At 35.5% G+C, this 26,792-nt stretch overlaps 1 protein-coding gene across 1 annotated transcript; it reads right to left on the bottom strand.

Annotated features, from left to right (window-relative positions):
* Positions 1-374: 374 nt before the first annotated feature.
* LOC117985111 (uncharacterized) lies at positions 375-21,143 on the bottom strand. The gene is made up of 12 exons (XM_069501013.1): positions 20,883-21,143; positions 20,351-20,554; positions 13,993-14,085; positions 8,224-8,381; positions 7,725-7,849; positions 6,349-6,515; positions 5,501-5,602; positions 5,021-5,116; positions 3,426-3,503; positions 3,197-3,290; positions 2,414-2,521; positions 375-1,325 (listed from the first exon to the last, which is right to left on the bottom strand). Exons 1-12 carry the CDS (start codon positions 20,932-20,934, stop codon positions 1,211-1,213), a joined length of 1,392 nt encoding a protein of 463 aa, XP_069357114.1. The 5' UTR covers positions 20,935-21,143; the 3' UTR covers positions 375-1,210.
* Between the last annotated feature and the right edge of the window lie 5,649 nt (positions 21,144-26,792).

Below are 26,792 nucleotides of genomic sequence, written 5' to 3'. Positions count from 1 at the left end.
TGGCAGGCTTCACATGGTGTTGAGAATATTATGGAGCGCTCTGAAATATGCAGGTTTCCTTATATACCATTGCCCTTCATAAAGCAAGTGATATTTTAATTTGATTAAAAAGCACATAAATCTATAACTCCGAAAAGTTAAAGTTGCTTACCTATAGGAGCGAATGGCCTCAAACTCCGTGGATAGGAGGCCATAACTTAAAACTACTTAATGCTACGAGTGTTACAAACGCGCCCTAGCCTGAAAAAAAGCCACAACAATCTCAACCATGAAAATTTTCTTTACAAAAATTTTTAGCCATCTATCACATACCCTCAAAACATGAAAAAGCACTTGCTAGCAACCTTTGTAATTGGAGTAAAAATAAAACATCATTAATCTTATGTTTAGTTTTTATAAAGCGAATAACAAGTGTACCTACCCACAGTTATGTCGTATAGTGATCATTAATAATGATTGTTAAAAGAACTGTTATTTGATGACAAATAAATAATCTATATTAGGTACCTGTGCAAGTCTCTACAAGAGACCTAGGTAAGTCCAGCAGTGGGCGTCTATCGGTTATGATGTGAAAAATAAACAGATAAACAAATAAAATATACAGACCTATTTTCTATTCCATTACAAACTACATTGATAAAACAATAAAATTTATTAAACGAAACAACGACTAACATTCAACATATATTTTAGAGTAAAATCCCAGGACCGCCAGAGACTTTAGAATCATAGGTATTTATAGTCCGTACAAAATAAGAACTCACTCGCCATTTCAACTCCGTAACTTTTAAAATAAGAAGGCTGGCATGGCATGGGCATATAATGCGGAGGGAAGAAAGCCATGTCACTAGAAGAATGTTAAATATGCATGTGGAAGGAAAAAAGAGGAGAGGACGACCAAATAAAAGGTGGATGGATTGCGTGAAAGAAGATATGCGTGTAACAGGGGTGGATCATACGTTGACGAATGACAGAAGTGAGTGGAAGAAAAAGACATGTTGTGCCGACCTCACGTAGCGTGGGATAAGGTACGGCAGAAGAAACCTTTAAAATAAGGACTAAAATCGTACTTTTGACACACTGACATATATTGTACTACCTACGGTACAAGATGTCGGTGTTTTGACATGACAGTTGACACAAAGTTAAAATGGCGAGTGAGATCTCATTTTGTATACATTATAAATAAATATTTGTCATAGAAAAAGCTTTAAACGATTTTAAATATAGCTTTGGAGATGGACCCTGCCTTCAAAGCTTTGATTGCGTCCTGGTATGCCGAGAGCGGGTAGGTCTTAACCCCTAGCTTTTCGTAATTGAGGTATCTGTAACAGAAAAAATAATTGAAAAATCCCGCAAATGCCATTTCCATACTAATATTTAAAAGCGGTTAGTTAATTATTATAAATGCGGTCTCATTCTGAAAGGAGGCTCGTGCTCAGTACTGAGCTGATGAAATGAAATGTATGTCGGTTTACAAATTTAGTGTCGGGAACCCTGAAGTAAGTTTAAGTCAAAGTCAAATGATTTATTCAAAATAGGAAATAAATAATTCTTTTTGATGGTCAGATGTTGGATTTCTAAGATATAGTGGTGATAATTATTACGCAAACTTAAAACTAAAGCTACGAGGGTTCCAAACGCGCCCAGGTCTGAGAAGAGCCCACAACAAACTCAGATATTCTCAGACTCTTACTCAGACTATTACTCAGACTATTACTCAGACTTTAATAAACCTGTGTCTCAGGGTCCCCGCTCCTCCTCCTCAGTCTCAAACATAGATTAAGTGTTAACTACTTAGGTACTGTACATCGACCTTTAGAAAGAGAATTCGGCTTCGTAGAGCGTTTTGTCTCTGTATACCTTATACTTGTAGTTTTAGTGATTTAGTATGTTTCAAACCCGTAAATAACTCGGGGTCAATGCCGCATCGTAGGCGGCATCTATCTACGCAACAACGTACGTGGACCTCTAGCGGCAGTCAGCTATTTTTAACCGACTTCCAAAAAGGAGGTGGTTCTCAATTCGGGTCGTTTTTATTTTTATTTTTTACTAGATGATAACCGCGACTTCGTCTGCGTGGATTTAGGTTTTTAAAAATCCCATGGGAACTCTTTGATATTCCGGGATAAAAAGTAGTAGTAGTAGCCTATGTCCTTCCCCGGGATGCAAGCTATCTCTGTACCAAATTTCGTCAAAATCGGTTAAACGGTTGGGCCGTGAAAGGCTAGCAGACAGACAGACAGACACACTTTCGCATTTATAATATTAGTATGGATTTGCAATACTTTTAAAAAATACGGTTTTTGTGGTATCTTATCAAGTTATCAGTAATCATCAGACCACATTTGTTAGCGTTTACAGTTTTTGCTAGCGTTCTAATTACACCCTGTATAATTGAAATGTAAGGTACCTGTCGCCCATAGCTTGGAGAAGTCCAAGGGCCTTCGGAAAGCTGAACGGATTTATCTTCACACCAATGATTGTCAACTCTTTGTCATAGATTTGGTATGGGTTCAGTCTGTAATAAAAATGCTCAATATAGTTTTTGTCAGTCTAAACCATATAAATATCATCATATCATCAACCAATAGACGTCCACTGCTGGACATAGGTCTCTTGTAGGGACTTCAACACGCCACGGTCTTGCGCCGCGCGCCGCCTGGATCCAGCGGCTCCCTGCGACTCGTCTGATGTCGTCCTTCCACCTAGTATGGGGTTCTTCCAACGCTGCGTCTTCCGGTGCGAGGTCGCCATTCCAGCACCTTGGGACCCCAACGTCTATCGGTTGTACGAACTATGTGCCCTGCCCATTGCCACTTCAGCTTCGCAACCCGTTGAGCTATTTCGCTTACTCCAGTTCTCCTACGGATCTCCTCATTTCTGATTTGATCACGTAGAGAAACTCCAAGCACAGCTCTCTCCATTCGCCCGCTGATTCTGAGCTTTCTTATGAGGCCCATAGTGCGACCATGTCTCGGATCCATATGTCATCACTGGCAACACGCACTGTTCGAAGACTCTGGTCTTCAAGCACTGAGGAATTTTGGACAAGAAGACATCTCGAAGCTTCCTGAATCATATATATAATTAAGAAATTTTCCAATTATCCCACCCGGCAATCAAATCCGGGACCTCAAGACCACAATGCTCACCACTGCGCCAGGTAGGGTACTAAAAACAGTTTGCTACTTACGAAGCTTGGTGTGTAGGTGGGCAGCACCCAAACAGAACGTATTTGCCTCCATGTTGGAGATAGTTAAAGCTGATCTCCATCACTTTGCCCACGCCTGGGAAAAGTATTTAAAAAAAATTGTAGCAAAAGTAAAAAAATAAAAGAAAGATATTAAAGCTCAAGGCACATTGCGGGATATTAGAAGCGATGCGTCGCGTCTTAATTTAAAATTATGTAAAAGAATGCTCACCAGTACAATCAATAATGACATCATAAAGTTGTTTCTCCGCGGCCAAAACATCAGGTGTAACCAGCCTGTACCCGGTCTCTGAAAAATAAATTAACTAAAAATGTGTTAAACCTATTAATCTCTTTCTAATTAATCTACTTTGAATAACCTTCCATTATGGGCCAAGGATTTCTCCCTCTTCTTTAGTTTTCTTCCTTTTATTTTTGGAGGTTGGACGTCATCTCGACCACTACCTCTATTTTATTTTATTTTTATTTTATTATAAAGGCACACAAAACAGGTTTCAGCTATAAATGGTCCAAATAAAAATAAATACAATAGATTAAGATCTAAGCGGTAACCCTTAATATGTGTACACAACAATTCTTAAATAAATAAATGCACTAACTAACTGATAAGATACAATTTATAAAAACACAGAAAAAAGAAATACAAGAAAATTAACTATGAAAAATATACTTAAAGTGGAGAAGATGCAAAATGTTGATAAATATGTTTTTTAAATATGTTCAAATTATTATTAAAAATGTCAATATTATGGTTAGCTGTGTAAAGATCATTGTACAGGCGACACATACGGATAACGGGATTGTAAAAGGAAGTATTGTTCTTATATACACTAAGGGCAAAAGGTCTAGGGTTTCTAAATCGGACATTATAATTAATATTAATCAACGACAGCAATACGGGAGAATCTATTTTGGAGTGAATAATCCTATGTAGAGATATTAAATGATAATACTTCCGGCGAAATTCTAAAGTTAATATCTATTATAAATGCGAAAGTGTGTTTGTTTGTTGGTTTGTCCTTCGATCACGTCGCAACGGAGCAACGGATCGACGTGTTTTTTGCTTGGGTGTAGTTTAAGACCTGGAGAGTGACATAGGCTACTTTTTATGCCGGAAAATCAAAGAGTTCCTACGGGATTTTTAAAAACCTAAATCCACGCGTACAAAGTCGCGGGCATCAGCTAGTACTTACTTATTATAATTTCCTATCCTTCACCAAACGGAAAAGTTATGCCACGAGTTTTTCTACCGACGCTTCTCTTTTTTTTATTAATCACACGCTTGACCACAATCACACTTTCTTGGAAAGTGATGATGTGGCCTAAGATTGGCCGCGTTTGCCTAAAACGTGCCTATTCCCTCTTGTTTTAAAGATACTCTAATTATAATTGGTAGGAAGAGTATTCCAAACCCTAGTCATGGGCATAAGGAATGCACAACAGACGGAAACGTTTAAGTGCGGAAACCAGCCTAGAGCGAAATGGACATAGAAATGATGGATGCAACGTCTGGAAACCTTTAGAAGATTTACTGCCTTTTCAATAATAATCTTAAGCCTCTGATAGACATGTTCATTTCTAGCACGAAAGCATGCTTTTTTAGAGTAAATGCTACCTAGGTCCTAGTATGTGTGCACATTCTTTGCTAGAAATAAGCATCAGGCTTATTATTGGCATGCTCAAAAATAGACGTCTTTCGATTTTGTAGCATTTTGAGTTTAAAATAAGTATGCTTTGCACAAGCAAATGTAAACAGTTAATGTAAACATGCTGTTTTAATAGCAGGTCTATCTGTACCTTACTTACCCATCAACTTGACAATGTCCAATCTGGATTTGTTCATCTCTGAAACTGTCACATCCTTATGACCTTGAAGGTGTAAAGTTGTTATCCATAAGTTACCTGAAAAAAAAACATTTCTAATTTTACGCGTGGTTCAAGCAAGTCAATCTTTTTAATCTATGTTGCCGATTTAACGTGCTGCAAAAATAATGGTTATGCAAATCACTAAGTAGTATAGTATATTATAAAAAAATATACTCGTATATTTTTTTCTTGTAAAAGGAAGAACATTATCGGGAATATAGCCATCCATGTGTATAAGTAGGTATTTCTCTTTTTTGGGTGAACTTAGAAAATCCACCCGCGTTTCAGGCGTGAAAGAAGGAATGAGGATAACTTCCCGCTGCCACACAGTTCGACACTCAAATACAACAATGTATTAATATAAGAATCAAACTCCTTTTGTATGGGGCGTGTGCTCGAAGGTGACTCCTCTCAACTCACCAATAATGCCAGCGCCGACGATCAGTATCTTGCTGCCAATGGGCAGCGGTGCGGCGCGGTCGTACCCGTGAGCCACACACGAGTATGGCTCGCAGAGACCCGCTGAAAATTCATCAATCTAAATATATAAAAGGAAAAGGTGACTGGCTGACTGAGTGACTGATCTATCAACGCACAGCTCAAACTACTGGACGGATCGGGCTGAAATTTGGCATGCAGATAACTATTAAAAATATTGAAAATACTATTATAAATATTAATTATTATTACGTAGGCATCCGCTAAGAAACGATTTTTGAAAATTGAGCCCCTAAGGGGGTGAAATAGGGGTTTGAAATTTGTGTAGTCCACGCGGACGAAGTTGCGAGCATAAGCTATTATTTTATAAACCTTAGAGTTTTATCGTCTTATCTAAGAATCCTCGGGGGTTCAGCTCCTGGGTTTGATCCCAGGTACCTCTAACTTCTAGGAGTTATGTGCGTTTTAAGCAATTTATATCATTTTACTAATAGGTGAAGAAAAACTTCGTTAGAAAACCAGCATGCCTGACTCCATAATGTTCTCAAAGGTGTGTAAAGTGTGCCAATCCGCACTTGGTCAGTGTAACGGACTATAATCCTTCTCATTCTGAGAAGAGACCCGTGCTGTACCCGGCTGCAAATTGTCACCTACCGTCATTATCTTACAAATTCAAAAATTGACAATCAAAAAGTACACTCATCAAAATTATATCCATTTTGAATACCTAAATGCTTTGAGTTTGAATTTTCTCAATAATAGGGCATTTCTCATTCTGAGAGGAGGCCCTGAACAGTAGACCAGCGATAATGAAAGGTACTAAAACTGACCTTGTTCAGTGGTGATGCCCTCAGGCAGCGCGTAGACCTGGTCCTGAGGACATCGGCAGTACTGTGCCCAGCCTCCATCCTTCCATATACCAATGGTACTGTTGATACCAGCCGACAGACAGTACTGGTATTTACCATCGCGACAGAAGCTACACAAGTTGCAGGCTCTGTAACATTAATGAAGTTTGTAAAATGGGCTTTTTCGTCCGCATGGAACCAGTTTCCGAACCAGTGGTAAATAAAATTATTTGACGATTCAAAAGCACTTGTAAAAGTTTACTTTGATTACTTTACACACACACCCCACACACACACCTGAACACGCACGCGCTCATACACACACTAAAGTAAAAATTAAATAAATATAATTGTCATTGCATATCTGCGAAAAGACTGATCCCCATGACACGGGTTAACCTAGTTTGGGGGTCGAGGGTAATTTTAAGCAAAATTGTATTTCACTTTTTTGGAACAAATAAAGGTTTATTATTATTAGTAAGTATTTACTTGATTTGTAATTTTAATATTTAATTGTTATAGGCTAAATAATAAAGTTTACTTGAATAAAAATATATTCTATTTTATGGATTTAGGTTTTTAAAAATCCTGTGGGGACTCTGATTTTCCAAGATAAAAGTAACCTACGTCACTATCCAAATCGTACACTATATTATTATGCATGCAAAAAATCAAGTCAATCGGTTGCTCCGTTGCAGTGTGATTGAACGAAAAAACAAAACTTAATCTTGAGTTTTTGCTTTTGAGGTAAGCTGTTCTCGTTATACTACGAAAGAATTTTGAGTTCTCTGACTTCAAGGATCCAAAGTCTTAAAGAAATCCTACGGAATCTTCATGGAAATCAGGAAAAAATCTTAATCCAGGCAAACAAAATCACAGGAATAAGCTTACTAGCTTAAAATACGTACCTACTGTAGGCATCTTTAGTGATGCAATTCTTATCATTGAATATTATTTTAATAATGTTTACGCAATTACAATAATTTACAGTTATATTATTATAAAAGATAAATAGTCACTAACAACCTGTTTATTTACTTTATATTTTAACAAAAATGCAACGATTATTTTATTTTGGTATCACTTTAGGTCTCGTTTCTTATTTTATTTTCTAAAAATCCTGAAAAACATATCTAGGTATTTGGGAATGCATTAAAATAATACTTAGAGTATTCTTTTAAAATAATCTTAGAGTATTATTTTAATGCTTTCCCAAATACCAATTTTCATGGATGTACATAACTTGACATATCACATATGTACTTAGGTACCTATCTACTGATTTTCATAAAAATAAATTTTGCAGATTTAATCGCAGTTCATTTTAATTTTTTATTTATTATAAGTCATAATATTACCGATTGGGATCAACCACGATTTTTTGTCCGACTTTGAAGATGGATGCCTTCCCCGCCTGATGTACAACACCACTAAACTCGTGGCCAAGTGGGAGCGGTCGTTCTTTGCTAGCAGGGAACTCGCCCTAGAAGATAATTTAAAAAATTACATAGTTCGTGGACATGGGTTACCTGGTTCCTTGCAGGGCCAATTTGGGATGTTATAATTTCTAAAATGGGTTTTTCCTACTTTTGAATTTGATAAATATTATTACTTTATTATTAACATGGATGGAGTGGATGATAGGCATGGGGTAATTCTCGCCATATTCATGGGTAACGCGTGTCATGTCATAGTTACCTGAACAATATGCAGATCAGTGCCCCGCATACGCCAAAGTATTCCACTTTGACAATCACATCGTCATCCTTCTGGATGGCAGGCATGGGGTAATTCGTCATATTCAAGGGTTACGCGTGTCATATTCATGGGTAATAGGCGTCATATTGTCATAGTTACCTGAATAATATGCAGGTCAGTGCCGCACACGCCAGAGTACTCCACTTTCACGATGACATCGTCATCCTTCTGAATAACAGGCATGGGGTAATTCTCGTCATATTTGAGGGTAAGACTCTTTCCATCGAACACTACAGCTTTCATTTTTGATATATTATCTAAAAATGTTACAATACATTTTTGAGATCGATCGATTTCAAGTAGGTATAAGATTCTTTAAGATTTGAATCTAATTGAATGATCGAAACGAAAATTGATAAAAGACTATGAAGTAAGCATTAATTATTGACTTTCACAATGATTTGTTCTTCGCTGGAGTCCAGTGAAAATATCCCTTGACACTGTACAATTTCAAATTCAATTTACTTAATTGAAATAATGAATAGCTGTTATTTGTTGACTTCAATTATTTAAAATTGAATGGAGAGACCCTGGGTTAGTATAACTAAAACTTAAACTTAAACCTACCTAGTTATTAATAGGAAGGAAGGAATACTTAATAAATAAATCACAGGAATAGTAGGAATAATAATAAAATCACAGAGATCTATGGAAAGTCTGTAACGTATTGCCCTTTGAGGAAAATAATTAAAGAAACAGTGAACTCACGGATCGACCGCCGCTTATCGTGCCCACAGTGCTGGAGTAAATGTATTCTGTGCCACAGTGTATCTAAATGCTGCAAGATATTATTGACACTACGTAGTAGGTACCTACCTAGTAAACTGTAGTGACCATGAATAATGAGAAGTAGAGAATATAGTAGTTTATAAATTGGTGCGAAGTGCGAACACACTTTACTTAAATTGCACAGAAATACCTAACTAGGTCGCCATTCCAGCACCTTGGGACCTCAACGTCTATTGGTCTTTGGTCTTCAAGCACTGAGGAATTTCGGACGAGAAGACATCTCGAAGCTTCCCGAATGCACGAAGGGGTATCATTATCAGCTATAAAAACGGCAAAAAAAATCACGTTTGTTGTATGGGACCCCCCCTTATTTGGTTTATTATAATTTAATGATTTATTTTTAAAGTGAATATAGGTAGGTATAACTAAATATTTTTTTAATATTTTAAGCGTCTATCTGTTGTCGTTCTTAATATCGAGCAAAAACGAGCAAAATAATCACGCTCCCTTAAATATTTATTTTATTCTGTTTTTAGTATTGTTATAGCGGCAACAGAAATACATCATTTGTAAAAATTTCAACTGTCTAACTATTACAGTTCATGAGATACATACCATACAGCCTGGTGACAGACGGACAGATGGACGGACAGCGGAGTCTTAGTAAAGGGTCCCGTTTTACGCTTCGGGTATGGAGCCCTAAAAACTAATCTCTGTCTCTGCGGTTTGCCAGATTTGTCAGATTAATCTGGCAAATCACAAACACTGTTTGTTTGGTTAATAACAAGTAAATGAGAGTCAAACTACGTATGTATGGAGCCTGCTATGAATAAACTCCTCTTCCAATAAAAAATATTCTGATAGAAAATAGCTATGTTTTCAGTTAAATATTTAGGTAGATAGGTAGGACACTTGAACAACTTATTATTTTAAAACAATAATATGCAGATCAGTGCCGCATACGTCAGAGTAGGTACTCCACTTTGACGATCACATCGTCATCCTTCTGGATGGCAGGCATGGGGTAATAATGGGGTAACTAAGTACCTAAGTACTAACTTAATGTTTATATGGAAACAATAATTTACTGCGAACTTTATAGGATAGGTAGGTACCAACTTGGCCGTTATAAAGATAGCAGATAGCTTATCAAGCTGGTGTAAACTGTAAACTACAATTACCTAATGATAATTATTAAAATTTATCATTATCTTCATAAGCTGCATAATATTAGGTAAGATATGTATTTAATATTTATGTATAATATTATAACACGTAGAATGAATAAACAATAATTTAGGTTTCCTACTAGACTAGTTCTATGAAAAATCAAGCGTTTTGTTGTTGCTGATCTTCTTAATTGAAATACATAGAAGTGCAAAGGCTAGATGGTCTTTCTGTTTATTAAGACTATGGTTCGATCCAAATATCGCCGATCCAGATCGAGTGTCTTATGTCTAGCATTCGCCCAAAGGTTGTAGGTGGGCATTTTTCAAAAAAGTTGTCGGTAGCGTAATAGGAATTCCACATAAATAAAAATTTAGTTTTGCCTTAAAATGTAATTATATTGTAAATATATAGTATAAACTATATAAAAATAGTAAATTTTATTAAAAATAAATGTAATAATTGGGAATATTTTCATTTTTAACTTGATACCACCCACTCATGTTAAAAAGAAACGTGAGGAGTTAGAATTACGCTACAAAAAAATGTATTGGCTGCTTGGAAGGCATTCCACGCTCTCATTACATAATAAACTTATGCTATACAAGCAAGTTCTGATGCCTGTATGGACGTATGGTATACAACTCTGGGGGTGTACTAAACCGACCAATGTTCAAGTAATACAGAGATTCCAGAACAAAGTACTCAGGGAAATAACAAATGCACCCTGGTATGTAAGAAATCACGATCTCCACAGGGACCTTAAGATAGAGTTCGTAAACAAAATCATCCAAAAGTACGCAGAAGCTCACCAACATCGACTTCGCCATCATGTTAATTTGGAGGCTGTGAAGCTTCTAGATAACATGGATATCAAAAGGAGGCTCAAAAGAACCAAGCCGTTCGAATTAGTGTTAAAAAGTACATAAGTGCAGCGTTTGTGTAATAGTGCTTGTGCTACTTTATTTTTCTAGGTCACAAGAACATAGTGAACTGTAAGTACGTGTTAGAATAAACTAAGGACAGTTATTGGACTGTAAATTAGATTTAAAAATTAATCATAAATAGAAGTTTAAGCTAGAATAATATTACTTATTAGCCCATAGGCTAGATGGTAGTAGTAATAAAGCTGCCATTTCATAATGGTGCTTTATGGTAGGAAAAAAAAAAAAAAAAAAAAAAAAAAACTTGATACCACCCAGTTGAAGTTCCATTACGTCACTGATTTTTTATTGGATTTCCAGGGAAATAAAACAAGTTATACATTAATTATCTTTAATGTCGAAAAATTAACCAAATCAGCCTTCTAAAAATAATTAAAACTAAACATATAACATCAAATTAAACTGAAGTTTTTAACAAAAATGTTCTTTAACGCTACTTTTGGATGTTTTGTACTAAAGAATTTTGTTAAAACACTGACTATTTTCTTATAAATCTTTTAATATTAAATTGTGACAAATAACTAATTATTTAATAACATTTCTAAACATTAAAATATTTATATATCTCTGACTTTATAGCCATTTCTCTAAAAATAAACCTTTATCAAAAATGGGACAGTGACGTATAGTGGAATACAAAATCGCGTTTAGGAAACATAAGGCATCGTGCATAATTGGTCAAAAAAGACAAAACAATAGCGTTACAAATCAAATATTATTATGTAGCTAATCATCACAGTAATATTATAAAACGAGAAGTTTCGTTTGTTACAACCTGCAGCAAAAACTGCTGAACCGATTGACATCTCTTGATCCCGAATATCCCGCAGGATAGAAATCTTTGCAAGTGAAATAGTGTGGGCTGGCTATCTAAGACGTAAATTAAATAATTATTATAAGATATATTCTATAAAGTTTTTAAATTATAAAATTTAAAGAATATAATATACTGGCTGGTTCATTTGAGTGGGTCAGTAAGGGGAGGTCCTGGAACCGCTGTAGCTATGAGAAAACGTTTTTAGGAGACCATCCGTTATTTTTGAAATAATTAACATCCGCAATATTTTTACAGCGGTTTATATAGCCTAACACACCAGAATACATCATAGGTTAAAAACTTACCTCTATCTTTTTTATGTTGGTTTAAATGATGATGATGATGACAATCCAACTTCCTATGAAAACACCTTTATTGTTCCATTACGTTACTTTTCAATTCCATTCACGCGACTGTGGTTCACGGTAGCGTAATGGCGGTGACGTATACCACCCCTTAAAAATTCAAAATCAATATTACATATTAATAATCAAAGGTTAGACTGATTTAATTTTACTTTCCAAATAAAGAATAACAAATCTCTTTAATAACATACAAACACAAATGCGCAATCAAACCTTACCTATTAAAATCAGTATCGTTGGTGGAACAAATTTTTTGAACCAAGTCGAAGCAACCACTTCTGTTGCGTTTTTCTGGCGACTGCTTTTGTAAAATACAACACGGCGATTACCATAGACTAATAATGTTGCCAGTATTCCGAAAATATTTTGCAAATGGTGCAATTTTCATTCGAAGACCTCGAAAGGCCGGTAGCGTAAGCGGAAATTCCACTAACACCAAATTCACGGGACAGCAAATAAATTGTATTTTTTAAATAAAATTCTATCGTAATGTCTTTGTTTAAGGGCTTTAATTTGAAATTAGTATCATACTTAACTACCTCAGTGTTCAAATATTCATGAAATATTTTTGGACGGTATAATTTTTGACTCTAAACTTGACAAGGTGTTAGTGGGACATATGTCAGAAGGTACTTCCTCTCTTTTATTTTTTGGTATTTTATGTTTTTAAAACTCTTAAACATGAATTAACATATTAAATTATAAAAGATTAAATATTAAACAATATTGGTAAGCATAGACAATAGCTTGTTTTTTTCATAAAGTTTGATCAAATTACCATCAAAGTGGCCGGACAACGACTTTTATAATGGGACAACTTTTTTGAAAAACGCCCAGGTACGGTCTACAACGGTTTTTGTTTTAGTTTTGGTATAAGGTTGTTAACGCCATCTAGTGAGGAGTAGTATAAACTCTTTAGTTGAACTGTTTTACCGACAAATTAGGTCCCATCCGCACACTAAGACCGAAAACAATCCACACTGCGAATATTTTCCGTGCAATTATTTTACTCAATATTACACTATTATTATAAATCGCCTTTGAAAAAATAGTGGTACTAATGATTTTATTATAATTTTAAAAAAATTATAGAAAGTACCTACTTTTTTTTATTAAAAACAAAAAATGTTGTAAAGGAACGCAATCAATTCAGATGCAATGAAAATTGAAACCATTCATGCAAAGTGCAATTATTATTTTTGAAACTTGAACCTTATTTTATAGAAGCTAAGCTAGTTTATAAAATCTGCCGGCAGCAAAAATAAGTTTGTAGAAGTACATTCAAAAATCAAGATCAAGCAAACGATATTATTCACATAGACTGGTAAGTCGGGCCGTCAAGGCGCCCACTTGAAAAGCGCCATCTAGGAGACGGGTTTGGTACTAAATACAGCCAATACCCAGTATATATATACCTACCTATATAGTTAGTTAGTATAGTTCATTTAAGTTATACTACACTATTCTATTAGTATCTAATTAAATTGAAATGATATGATCATTTAAATCAAAAACACTATTTTTTTGCATTTCCTATTGTATGGCATATACATATCTGCCATGTTAAAAAATAAACTTAAAGGCGATTTAAAATTATAGGGTACTAGCTTATGCTTTCGACTTCGTCCGCATGGACTACACAAATTTCAAACCCCTATTTCACCCCCTTAGGGATTTAAATTTTCAAAAATCTTTTCTTAGCGGATGCCTACATCATAATAGCTATCTGCATGCCAAATTTCAGCCTGATCCGTCCAGTAGTTGGAGCTGTGCGTTGATAGATCAGTCAGTCAGTCAGTCAGTCACCTTTTCCTTTTATATATTTAGATTTAAGATTTATAATTACCTGGTGCCATTTCCATTTCATTAGAATTTGATATGAAACTGGAGCTAGTATGCGGTTCAGAAACAATTATTGCTTCAGCAGCAGCCATATTCTCTAAAATAAAAATATCAATATCAAAACCATAATATGACGGTTTTACATTACAATAAAACCGATATTATGTGCCGAGAGGGAAAACATACAGCATTTATGTATGAAGAAGAAGCAATTATGTACTCACCGCATATATGCGCGCTTCATCCATAAACATGTATATTCCTATGCAATAATGTAGTTTACCTTACCGGATATAGGGGCGCTAGTGTCTCACCCAGCAAGGCAGTGAGCCGCTGCCATCTTGGATGTCATAGTCTTCACCAGGAAGAAGTTCCTGCAATGCTGTATGTTTTCCCTCTCGGCACATAATATCGGTTTTATTGTAATGTAAAACCGTCATATTGATGTGCCTCCGGAAAACATACAGCATTTATGTATGAAGACGTGTTTGTTATCTGCTGGTGAAATGTATTACCCACAACGCTATGATGAATCAAAGGGAGTTAATCTGTCAGTTGAATAACAAAAATATTAATCGTTAAGTTAGATCAAATAACCACGTCCCCTTCATTCATTGTCACCTATTAAAGTTATTGTTATTTCTAACCAGGGTTAATAAGTTAAAATATAATGTCTAAAAGACAAACAATTTAAATGATTTATGTCTGTAATTTTGATAAGGATAACTAAAACTCAAACCGGACCATATAATGATTATATTGAAAAATAAGCTTCAGTTATTTTGAGATCTCCTCCGGGCAATAATGATTTCAACAAGAGTGTCTGGTAATCTCCAGTTACCACGAGATACGAGTATATCGTCCATTGATTGGTTATCTGTCCCCAAAGAAACTACTGTTGATCCACTGATGAATCCCTGGGGATACAGGAATGCTGCCACATTGCTTAAGAACTGAACTGTTCCAGTGATCTATTACAGTACGTGATGCGGCTTCAGTTTCATTACAGTTGGTGATAAAAAGATTACAATATATTTAAATTCTTAACTTCATTCTGCTTGACCTATTTTCCTGTGTCAAAGACATACATGTAGTACTACTGTAGTATACTAGTACATTAATAGAGAATTATGTTTTCTGTTATACTATTATGTTTTGAAAGTGTCCATCCGTATTTATGTTAAGAGTGAGTGTCAGTCTTTGGGCCAAATAAAGTATATAATATATTTTTCCCGGTGACACAGACTTTCAGTTGTCAACCCTTCGTTCCAGGGCAACAATTGTCCATATAGGTTCGTCTAGATATCTCGGGAAGTGTGTGCTTAAATGAGAGCTTCTGTAGTTAGCGCTTGAGCTCTACCTTAAGGTCCTGTATGATAAATGGTTTAGTAATTTTGAGTTTAGCCACGTCAATAATTGCCTAGTGTCCACATGTGGATCATAGAAAGTTAACCGCCACCAGGTTTCGCACCAGTTTAACCATTTTTGATGTCTGGTAGGTAGGTAGGACAAAAATTGCTTCCAACAAGCACCTGTTCTTTACTTCTCGTATAGACTACTCCTTTATTTGGGCACCCATCCTCAATTTTTTCAGCTTCCGTGTAAATGTCTGGTGGACACTGTAATGTCGTGACATCTATCAGAGTCCCTGATAGGTTCTATAGTTCATTTGAGCTCTGCTTTCAAATCTTGAAGCCCAAAGGTCTTTCACGTGCCACATTTAAGTACACCCCAGCTGCACTTGTTCAAGTAAGTCAGTACTTTTGGCAATTAGTTTGGAGAAGAAAACACCCATGCTAAATTGATGTCTCAATGACCTGTTGAAAGCATCTATAACTTGCTGATCAATCTTTGCAGTCGATAAAGACATCACACCATCTTTATTCCCTACTACAGTAATCTGTTGTGCTGCAACCAAATCGATCTCGGACGGCGCTTGAGGGAAAAGATGACACTCTGTGGGAGGTTTTCCTCGTGACAGCCTTGAGCCAATAATGTAATCTGTTATGTGCGGGAGTTCGATTGTTAGAATCAGTAAAACCCACGACTTTGTTCATTAAAATGAACGTTAGAACGAACGAGTGAGTGAACGAATGAGTGTTCGATTGAACTAAGACTTGCGATTTTTACAGAGTTCTTGTGCTGTCTTCAATTGCCACTATAACTGCATAAAGTTCCTTCTATTGCTGTGCTATCATTTTTGATGCACTTATAAGATAAATGGTTAGAGTTGCTATTTATTTCTTGAAATTGCTACTAAACTCTTTAGATTTTGCTTAAGAATTAATTCTAAACCATTGACATTTTATTTGTAAACAGAGGCACGTCAAAATGATAGACAAAATACTACAGACGTAACAGATAATATATAGCAGCTAATCCAAAGGTCTTACATGGTGAAATTGATTTTATTATATTTTAGAAGTAAAGTAATTGTAGATTTAAATAGAGTATAATGTGGAATTTTGAAGTGTATAAATTTAAAACTAAAGTTTAATCTCTATTGTCGACTCTATTGAATTTGAGTTTTATATGGTATCATTATACTTATGGAAAGGGTAGCCAAAGGGCTATAAATGGCTCTGCTTTGACGGTAGACATCATTAATTTTCCTATTTTTAATAAGAAGCTGTGACATACCTACAGGTACGAATATTGTTGATTTTATATTTCTATTGTTATACTATGTATGTTGTTTAATGTGTAATTTGTTATTCAACTGGTATTCCTTTGTAATAGTTTATGCTTATACCCGATGTGGGTTGGATATGTTATGGTAATACCATAGTTGTATCTATTTTTCAATAATTGTGGATAGACACCGCCGAGTTTTTTCTTGCCAGTTCTTTCTCTCGGTAGATATGCTTTTTCGAACTGGCGGTAGATTTTTCTTAAAGGAAATAATAAATTATTTAATGATAAAGCAATAAGTAATGGTAAAGATAAACTTTGATATGGAGGGATTTTTCCCTGAATAAAACAGTTTATTTCCTTATACAATCTTTTATTTTGTTTTCTACCTTCAACCACGCCCTAGCTTATTGATAACGAACTAAGGTTTAGACTCTCAGTAGGTTGATTTCCTGACTCTATTGTCTCTATACTTCTGATACTAATCTAGCACACTCACCAAGTTTCTGGCATTAATTTCCCGTTTAATTGGGCACTAAAAGCCAATCAGAGGCATTATTCGCCAAGCAGTGGATGGCAGGTTTTAGGTGTACATATTGGCAGCCTGAGACATGTGGTTCCGCGCCGCCATGTCATTCCCTGTTCCACGATTGTGGATTCAGCAGTCTAAAACATATTATCGAAACGTTTGAGGCGTATTTGGATCTGATCAGAATGTAGTCTGCTTCTGGGAGTTACTAAACTGGCGAAGTCTGACTGTCCTAGCAACCGTTGCATTTCGTGAAGAGTGATTTCAGATATTTTCAGTAATAATTCTCTCAAAGGTCTCGTTGATAGTTTTTTACTCTTTATTATGGGCAAGAACATTGAATTTTCTTATAGTCTGCCAACGAATACCCAGGTATTGTAGGTCTTGTGTGAGTGTTAGAATTGACTTTTAGTAATTGATCCCGATGTTGCTTAACTTCGGTGATCGGACGAGAACCGGTGTCTTCAACATGGTATGGACGTTGGCTTTTGGTAATTGATCCCCCTGCCCCGATGTTCCAAGGACCTCACGCTTCCGGAGCGTGAAGGCATAACCTGGATTGGTCTTAGTTGACCAGAATTGCCAGCCCAGAAGTTCCAAGTGCCTCACGGCTTCCGCAGCCTGAAGACATAACTTGGATTGGTCTTGATTGACCAGAAGACCAGAATTGCCAGCCCAGAAGTTCCAAGTGCCTCACGGCTTCCGCAGCCTGAAGACATAACTTGGATTGGTCTTGATTGACCAGAAGGAAGTCGTCTAGGTAGACTAGCACTCGACATTCCTTCGCATGCAAGGTTTCCGCAACCGAGCATGTTACAGGTGGGGCGCTGCCGCCAGACCCAAAAATTAGACAGGTTGTCCAACTTTTGTTGTAGAAAGCTACGAACCGGTATGACAAATCAGACGGGATAGTTTTGTTTCACAAATTTGTTTCGTTCTCGAGGGTCGAAAATCAGACGCATCGATCCAACGTTTTCCTTCCGCAGAAAAAGCTCGGGGATAAAACTGGGCATTTCCTTGTGAACCACTTCTACTAGTTTTGGTCCAGTAATTCTTGTGTCATTTAAGTCGTGACAGGTGACCAGGTTGCATGTTGCATTATTTGTTTTGTGGGCATTACCGGGGGTAGTTTCTTGTATTAGGGTATTCGAAATACCGTAATTGACATTTACAAAAACTGTTTGCACCAAAAGCTTGCCAACGATATTAGAATGTCATTACATAACCTGTAACATATTGTGTTGGATAGGTTTTTCAATTGTAGGCATTTATAGCTGTAATATTTATAAATATGGGCCACCAGGGGATTGCATAAACGCAGTGAGTGTTGCTTTATCCAAAAAGAACCTCGTCACTATTGTTAAAAGCCAATCCGGTATTTGACAACTAGTCAAATCAGTATCCTATAAAGCGTTAAAACACACGCTCAGCACGCGAGGCCCCATGAAACACTGGCATGTGACGTCACAATGATTTGACGTACTTTTCCAGCTTAATCAATAATTTAAAATGGTTATCACACCCAAAACTAACAAAGGGTGCGGACCTCACATATCAGATATGTGAGGTCCGAGAGGCTTCCAGTGGAAGACCCTCCATTCAGCCATCACTGAGAAACCATTCACTTTTGACATATGCAAATACCGTATCCAAAATTTCCTTAGAGTATTTAAAATAAACATCTCCATGAAAATTCTGTCTGATATTCATCTCCTGCGCCTTACATAATATATTATGCTATACATTCGCCTGTTACCCAAACAATTTGTAAAGTTTGTTCTGATAATTTTTAAGACAAAGATGATTTGCTGAATGTTATTTATTTATTTAACCATCTTTATTGCTAATCATTATATTCAAAAGAATAAAAATGCAGGAGATACTTAGACCAAAGGGCGACTTTATCATCTGAATGTTTCAGTCATTTATTAAAGGGGGTATCTGGATTCTTAACTGAGTTCTGTTTGGTATAATAAAGCATTGGTGGTAACGGCCATGATGTCCTCAGTGGGGCCAAATAAGTGTTAGCTATTGTTTAGTGAGTACAGTTCTCCGTTATTTTCAGTTTACGAAACCCCTTTAAATGAGCAATTTAACCAATGTCTTGTTATAACCAACATCTCGCCACGTGGGCGAGATAAAATGTTATCATTCGATTCACTGGCGTAAAAATTAAATTGCACTCAATTAACTTTGTACATAAAATAAATAGATTCAATAACCGATTATAGGTAACCATTGGGACTTTTCCTCGCCAAAATTTGTATTAAAGAAACCTAGATCCAGATTTAGATTTCGGTGTCGGTGTCGACACGTTCGTCAACCAAATCGCCATTTGTTTAATTTGGTTTCTCAATTAGCATCTCATTTGCATTAGATACACAATATGGTAAATGCATTATAAGATATGTAAGAAAACTCACCTGGTTGTATAACGCATCGATCCGAGGATCGATCGTTACCTGGTAATTTCTCGCCGTTTCTCTCGGGAGTCACTCTCAATCCTGCTCGTTGCTTGAATCGCTGCTGGATGTCGAGGTATCCCCTTTTTCAAGAGCCCTCTCAGGCACCAATAAGCGCGAAACACCAGATCGATTAGCTTACGTAGCCTATCGACATTGTTCGCGCACGTGGGGTCCAACCAAAATGTCCCCACGGTAATATTACGAAATAATAAGAAAATATATATCATGATCACCGTATTATCACATTTATTGCACTTATTGAAAATAATTTTTTTGCAAAGGACGACGGATTAACGATATAATTTTAGATTCGACGCGCACGCGGCGAAAGTACACAACGCTATGACATCCAAGATGGCAGCGGCTCACTGCCTTGCTGGGTGAGACACTAGCGCCCCTATATCCGGTAAGGTAAACTACATTATTGCATAGGAATATACATGTTTATGGATGAAGCGCGCATATATGCGGTGAGTACATAATTGCTTCTTCTTCATACATAAATGCTGTATGTTTTCCGGAGGCACATCAATAAAGTAAATACATTGAGATATGAATTATTCACATTAGAGAGTAAGACTTGTCCATGTTTCTACATAAAAAGTTCTTGTAAATAATTAACTTGAAACCATAGCTGTCTGATATTCTGTGACAAGTTACATAATATCTAAAATATACCAATTAGCAAGTGAAAATATTTGCTAGTTACAAAGGTACTTTAAAAATGTCTAACCAACCTGCTAAACAGAGTGATGGGATGGCTAGGGAACACAACTTTGTTGGGTACAAATAAATGTCCTCAAAATGTCTACGACAGACCCTTCTGTTGCTGTAAATGTAATCTTTATCTAATTCCGCTACATGACCCCCAATCTTCTTCAGCCACACTTGAAACAAATCAATGTGCTGATTTGGGTTGGGGAAACGGTGCAGTGAGATACCTGGAAATACATAATGAAGTAAAGATATTAAACATCAAGCTTATCTAATTATAGTGATCCGACTAATAGCTTATTTCTATTGAGAAAAGTGCTAAAAACATTAAGTCGCTGTTCAAACATCAACATTTTAGGGTTTAGTACCTACATCTCACGTTTGCAATTAAACAAAACTGTGGTGCTAGAGCTAACGCATCTTGTCAAAAAGGCATCCTTGCATCACTGCATCCTTGAAATGATAACTTTCAAGGGCAATCTTCCGATTGAATCAATTGAGTATATGAGGCAGCAAGCAATACTTTCTGATATAAAACAGAACGAATTTACTTACCATCGCCTGCAACAGTTGAACAGCCAGGCACACAACATACTTTTTGAGACATTTTACAAATCTAAACTTCTAAACCACTAAACAAAATCAGATTGCAACAGAGTTCAGGGGGAACGCCAAGTTATCGTTTACACAAGAAACAGTAGTCCAAAAAACAAGCCAAAATAATAAACGTAGGGATCGTCGGAGTCCGAAAGCAAAGCAAAAGTCGTGAAATCTTTAATATCAAATAAAATTACTCCCAAAACTGTAGAACCACCGTAGAATTTCGTTATGAAATGAACATGGTATGCTATCTTAGAACTCTGCTGCTAAACTAGATTAATAGCGCCATCTAGGAGCTGGATTTAGAAATAATGTTCCAGTGTTAACATGGAAATTATTTTTAATGACAGTGTTAACATAATAAAAAATACTCAAGTTCCAATATTGTGAAAAATTAAATTAAAAACATACTTTCTTTTTATTTGGAAAAAAGAAATATTCAATTATTATAAATTTTGCTAAAATTAAGCTTTATTTTTAAAATAATAGTTAAATGTTCTTCAAATTCTAGATTTTCATATCTATGGTCAAGAAAACTGGGTGACAAGTGTCAGAAAAGTTTGAAATTTGAATTCATTTCATAACGAAATTCTACGGTGGTTCTACAGTTTTGGGAGTAATTTTATTTGATATTAAAGATTTCACGACTTTTGCTTTGCTTTCGGACTCCGACGATCCCTACGTTTATTATTTTGGCTTGTTTTTTGGACTACTGTTTCTTGTGTAAACGATAACTTGGCATTCCCCCTGAACTCTGTTGCAATCTGATTTTGTTTAGTGGTTTAGAAGTTTAGATTTGTAAAATGTCTCAATAAGTATGTTGTGTGCCTGGCTGTTCAACTGTTGCAGGCGATGGTAAGTAAATTCGTTCTGTTTTATATCAGAAAGTATTGCTTGCTGCCTCATATACTCAATTGATTCAATCGGAAGATTGCCCTTGAAAGTTATCATTTCAAGGATGCAGTGATGCAAGGATGCCTTTTTGACAAGATGCGTTAGCTCTAGCACCACAGTTTTGTTTAATTGCAAACGTGAGATGTAGGTACTAAACCCTAAAATGTTGATGTTTGAACAGTGACTTAATGTTTTTAGCACTTTTCTCAATAGAAATAAGCTATTAGTCGGATCACTATAATTAGATAAGCTTGATGTTTAATATCTTTACTTCATTATGTATTTCCAGGTATCTCACTGCACCGTTTCCCCAACCCAAATCAGCACATTGATTTGTTTCAAGTGTGGCTGAAGAAGATTGGGGGTCATGTAGCGGAATTAGATAAAGATTACATTTACAGCAACAGAAGGGTCTGTCGTAGACATTTTGAGGACATTTATTTGTACCCAACAAAGTTGTGTTCCCTAGCCATCCCATCACTCTGTTTAGCAGGTTGGTTAGACATTTTTAAAGTACCTTTGTAACTAGCAAATATTTTCACTTGCTAATTGGTATATTTTAGATATTATGTAACTTGTCACAGAATATCAGACAGCTATGGTTTCAAGTTAATTATTTACAAGAACTTTTTATGTAGAAACATGGACTGTATGAAGAATGTATTTACTTTATTATGGTTTTGATATTGATATTTTTATTTTAGAGAATATGGCTGCTGCTGAAGCAATAATTGTTTCTGAACCGCATACTAGCTCCAGTTTCATATCAAATTCTAATGAAATGGAAATGGCACCAGGTAATTATAAATCTTAAATCTAAATATATAAAAGGAAAAGGTGACTGACTGACTGACTGACTGATCTATCAACGCACAGCTCCAACTACTGGACGGATCAGGCTGAAATTTGGCATGCAGATAGCTATTATGATGTAGGCATCCGCTAAGAAAAGATTTTTGAAAATTTAAATCCCTAAGGGGGTGAAATAGGGGTTTGAAATTTGTGTAGTCCATGCGGACGAAGTCGAAAGCATAAGCTAGTTAGTACCCTATAATTTTAAATCGCCTTTAAGTTTATTTTTTAACATGGCAGATATGTATATGCCATACAATAGGAAATGCAAAAAAATAGTGTTTTTGATTTACATGATCATATCATTTCAATTTAATTAGATACTAATAGAATAGTGTAGTATAACTTAAATGAACTACTGATGTGAAAGTTTGATACCTTTCAAATCAAACATCATTTTTTCATTTCCATTGTTGGTAGCTTTAGTATTAACTAGTGACCTTACCTTCGCATGGGTAGCTTATTACAGTTTTCATGTGGATCTCTAATTTTTTGAAAATAAAATATAGCTTATGTTACTCAGGAATAATGTAGATTTCTACTTGTAAAAGATTTTTTTAAAATTGGTTGGTATAGATTATCGTATTATTATCTCATGTGTTATTTTTGGTATTTTGCAGGACTTGTTGCAACATCAAGTAAAGCAGTACCTGCAGTTGCTATTAAGTTAAACTCAAAGGACAATTTAAAAGGTATATCAGAATCCTTCGTTTAAACTAAAAAGTTTTTATAACTTACTTGGATTAGTTAAATATTATAACTGTGGTGATCATGCCATGCTTCATACTCTGTCTGTAGCAGACACTTTTAAAAACAAATTCATGTGGACAAAGTCTCAGGCATATCAAGTTGGGATCAATATTTTTTCTGCCCCAAAAATGCCAGGTTGTCTAAATAACTCTGTATAATATGACTTCAAGACAACAATATTATACACGGTCAGAAAGACTAGCAGCAGAATAACAGTAAAAAGGCTCTATTTTGATAACCCTAAGAATTTATTGCTCATTGATAATATCTTTAGTCATGATCAACTCATTGCCAGCTTATTACTGAGCATAGGTCTCCTCTAAGAGTGAGATGAGTTTAGGCCATCGTCTGCCATGCAGGTTTCCTTAAGATATTTTTTCGTTCACCATTAAAGCAAGTGATATTTAATTTCTTAAAATGCACATAACTCTGCAAAGTTAGAATTGATTGCACCCCCAACCTGTCGAAAAGTCATAGCTACTAGGCTGTTATACGATTGCACTGAATGACGAACCATGATTAATCATGGATGGATATTTGATGTCATTTTACTTTCAGCTAAGAAGTGGGTTCTCACCAAACAAGAGAAGGAACTCTGCAAAGAAATTTCAAATATGAGACATCAATTAAAAAAATGTCGAATACAGAAAGACTACTTTAAGAAGAAGGCTGCTATTAAACTTAAAAAGACCGAAGCATTTGAGCTTTTGATGAAAAATATGAGTGAAGAGACAAAAACTTTTTTTGCTATGCAAGTCACTCAATTTGGAAAGAAAGCAAAAGGAAGACGCTTCACAATTAAAGAAAAAATTCTTTCCCTTGCATTGTACAAGCGCAGTCCAAAGGCATATAGGTTTCTAAGTTCTTTTAGTGTTTTGCCTAAGAGAAAAACACTTTCTACTTTATTACAAAAAATAAACCTCAAGCCAGGTAAAACCGTGGAATTATTTGAAGAATTAAAGAAACCTGTAACAAAGTTAAATGACAACCATAAGTTTTGTACGATTATCTTTGATGAAATGGCAATTTCACCAAATTTAACCTACTGCAGAAAAAATGATGAAATTATTGGTATGGTGGATGACGGTGAGGAAAAAAAGAAGCAAATTTGTGACCATGTTTTGGTGTTTATGGTGAGAGGTATCATAAAAAAATTCAAACAACCAGTTTATTTCACATTTTGTAGAGGCTCTACTAAAGCAGACAGCTTAAAGGCACAAATAAAAACTGTCATAAGAGAAGTAGAAGCCACAAAGTTGTGGCCACTGTTTGTGACCAGGGGGCATCAAACCGAGCTGCTATAAACAGTTTACTAAATGAGACTAGAATAGAATATTTAAGAGACAACAAAGAATGGACTGGTGGGTTTTTTGAATTAAATAAAAAAAAGATTTTTCCTTTATTTGATGCACCCCATCTGATGAAGGGTATAAGAAATAATTTGTTGAACAAAAATTTAATGTTTACCCAAGATGGGAAGCAAAAAGTTGCAAAATGGCAGCATTTAGAAGAAATGTACCACAGGCAGCCAGGCTATAAAGGTGTCCGCTTGGTGCCTAAATTAACGGCGCAACATGTTGTGCCCAAACTAATACCTAAAATGAAAGTGAAACACTGCACTCAGGTATTCAGTCGGACAGTCGGCGTTGCTCTTGGATATATGGCAGGTACCTACTTGATTTGTATACTGATGTACATTGCTCTCTTTACCATTGTCAAAGTTGGTGGATTTTACTCTTTATGCAAGGTTTTCTACTTCATCATGATCATCATGATCACTCCACCGCCGGGTCACTACAGAGTAGGAGACGACGTCATAACCACTAGGCTATCCAGCTTATTTGTGTATTGTGTTCCATTCTTATTAATTAGTAGAATAGAATATTTTAATTTTTACTTATTATAATTTATTTTATGAGTATTTAACATGTCCTTTTTTTCTTTTTAGATTGTGGGCAACTTCCAGCTGAAAATAAAGACACGGCCGATTTGTTAATATTGATGGACGAATTATTTGATTCTGTGAATGGGAGTTACAGCAAAATAAGAAACGGTAAAATTTATAGAACTGCTGTAACTCCCAAATCTCCTCATCACCAGTTATGGAGAAAAAGTTTGCCAGTATTGAAGTCCATGGTCTTTGTTACAAAGGATGGGAGAAAAGCCTCTGTTCCATCAATTTCGAGCTGGATAAAAACAATTGAAGGGTTCCAGTTATTAATCAATCATTTAAAGTCCCTCAATGTAACTTCACTTTTGTTACGACATTTCAATCAGGACCCCTTGGAAAACTTTTTTGGTGCAATAAGAGCACAGGGCCATTCAAACAATATGCCAAATGCATATGGGTTTCAAGCAGCATATAAGACGTTAATGGTAAATAATTTAACATCTCCTCATTCTGTCGGGGCAAATTGTGAAAAAGATGGGGACTTTTGCCTAAACAATTTAAAAAATCTTATAAAAAGTAGCGAAAAGAGTAACGAAGAAAACATAGAAAATATAGAAATAGATTTTAATGATTTGAACATTGAAAATATAAATACAAATAAACTAATTGAAGGCAAATCTCCGACAGATGTAGAGAGGTGTGCGGCAGTAGCATATTGCAGTGGATGGCTTGTGACAAAAGTGCAAAAAAAAGTTTTCAAAAGTTGTCCTGAATGCATTGAAGTGTTTAAAAGTAAGGAACTGGAGGCTTTTCATAAACATATTAAAATTAGCGAATACAATGACAAAGGATGGCTATGTTATCCGACGAGAAACATTTTTGATTGCTTCGCTGAGATCGAAAATCACGTAATTGAAATTTTGAAAAACAGAAGTAATAAAAATAAAATACAAGAGTACGTAAAATTAATACTATTATCAAATATAAATTTTAACTTTATATCATGTAGCTCACATAGAGACAAAATTATTAATTTTTTGACCAAGGAAACTGTCATTTTTTTTATAAATAACTGGTGCAAAGATATTAATTTTATTTTAAATGGAAAAATTCACTTTTTTGATTCAAGAGATCCACTTAAATGTGATGCTGATATTTATTATAAAAAAAAAAAATTGAAAAAGTTTAAATAACTTATAAGTTGTGTTTAATTTTTGAATTAAATTTGATTGGCGGGAGTTAAATGCCATTGTGATATTGGTAATTATCAGTATTGCCAAGATAAGTACCATTATCCATTCAAAACTCCCGCAAATCAAACACCACATTCCTACCTAATTTAAAAAACTATAAAGTATGTATATAGGTAGGTATATATACTGGGTATTGGCTGTATTTAGTACCAAACCCGTCTCCTAGATGGCGCTTTTCAAGTGGGCGCCTTGACGGCCCGACTTACCAGTCTATCTCCCTATATA

The sequence above is a fragment of the Maniola hyperantus genome, chromosome 9 (genome assembly GCF_902806685.2).
Source record: "Maniola hyperantus chromosome 9, iAphHyp1.2, whole genome shotgun sequence".
NCBI classification, from domain to species: domain Eukaryota; kingdom Metazoa; phylum Arthropoda; class Insecta; order Lepidoptera; family Nymphalidae; genus Maniola; species Maniola hyperantus.
The sequence above is the reverse complement of the archived record's forward strand: the minus strand, read 5'-3'. Positions and strand labels throughout refer to the sequence as shown.

What these genes read in the sequence shown, in the direction of transcription:
- LOC117985111 (XM_069501013.1), bottom strand. Translation starts at nt 20,934, where the DNA reads ATGTCTCAAAAAGTATGTTGTGTGCCTGGCTGTTCAACTGTTGCAGGC. An exon ending in TGAAATGGAAATGGCACCAG is followed by an intron (nt 8,382 to 13,992) that starts GTAATTATAAAT and finishes TAACATTTTTAG; the next exon opens with ATAATATATCAAAAATGAAA. An exon ending in CGTCGGCGCTGGCATTATTG is followed by an intron (nt 5,117 to 5,500) that starts GTGAGTTGAGAG and finishes TTTTTTTTTCAG; the next exon opens with GTAACTTATGGATAACAACT.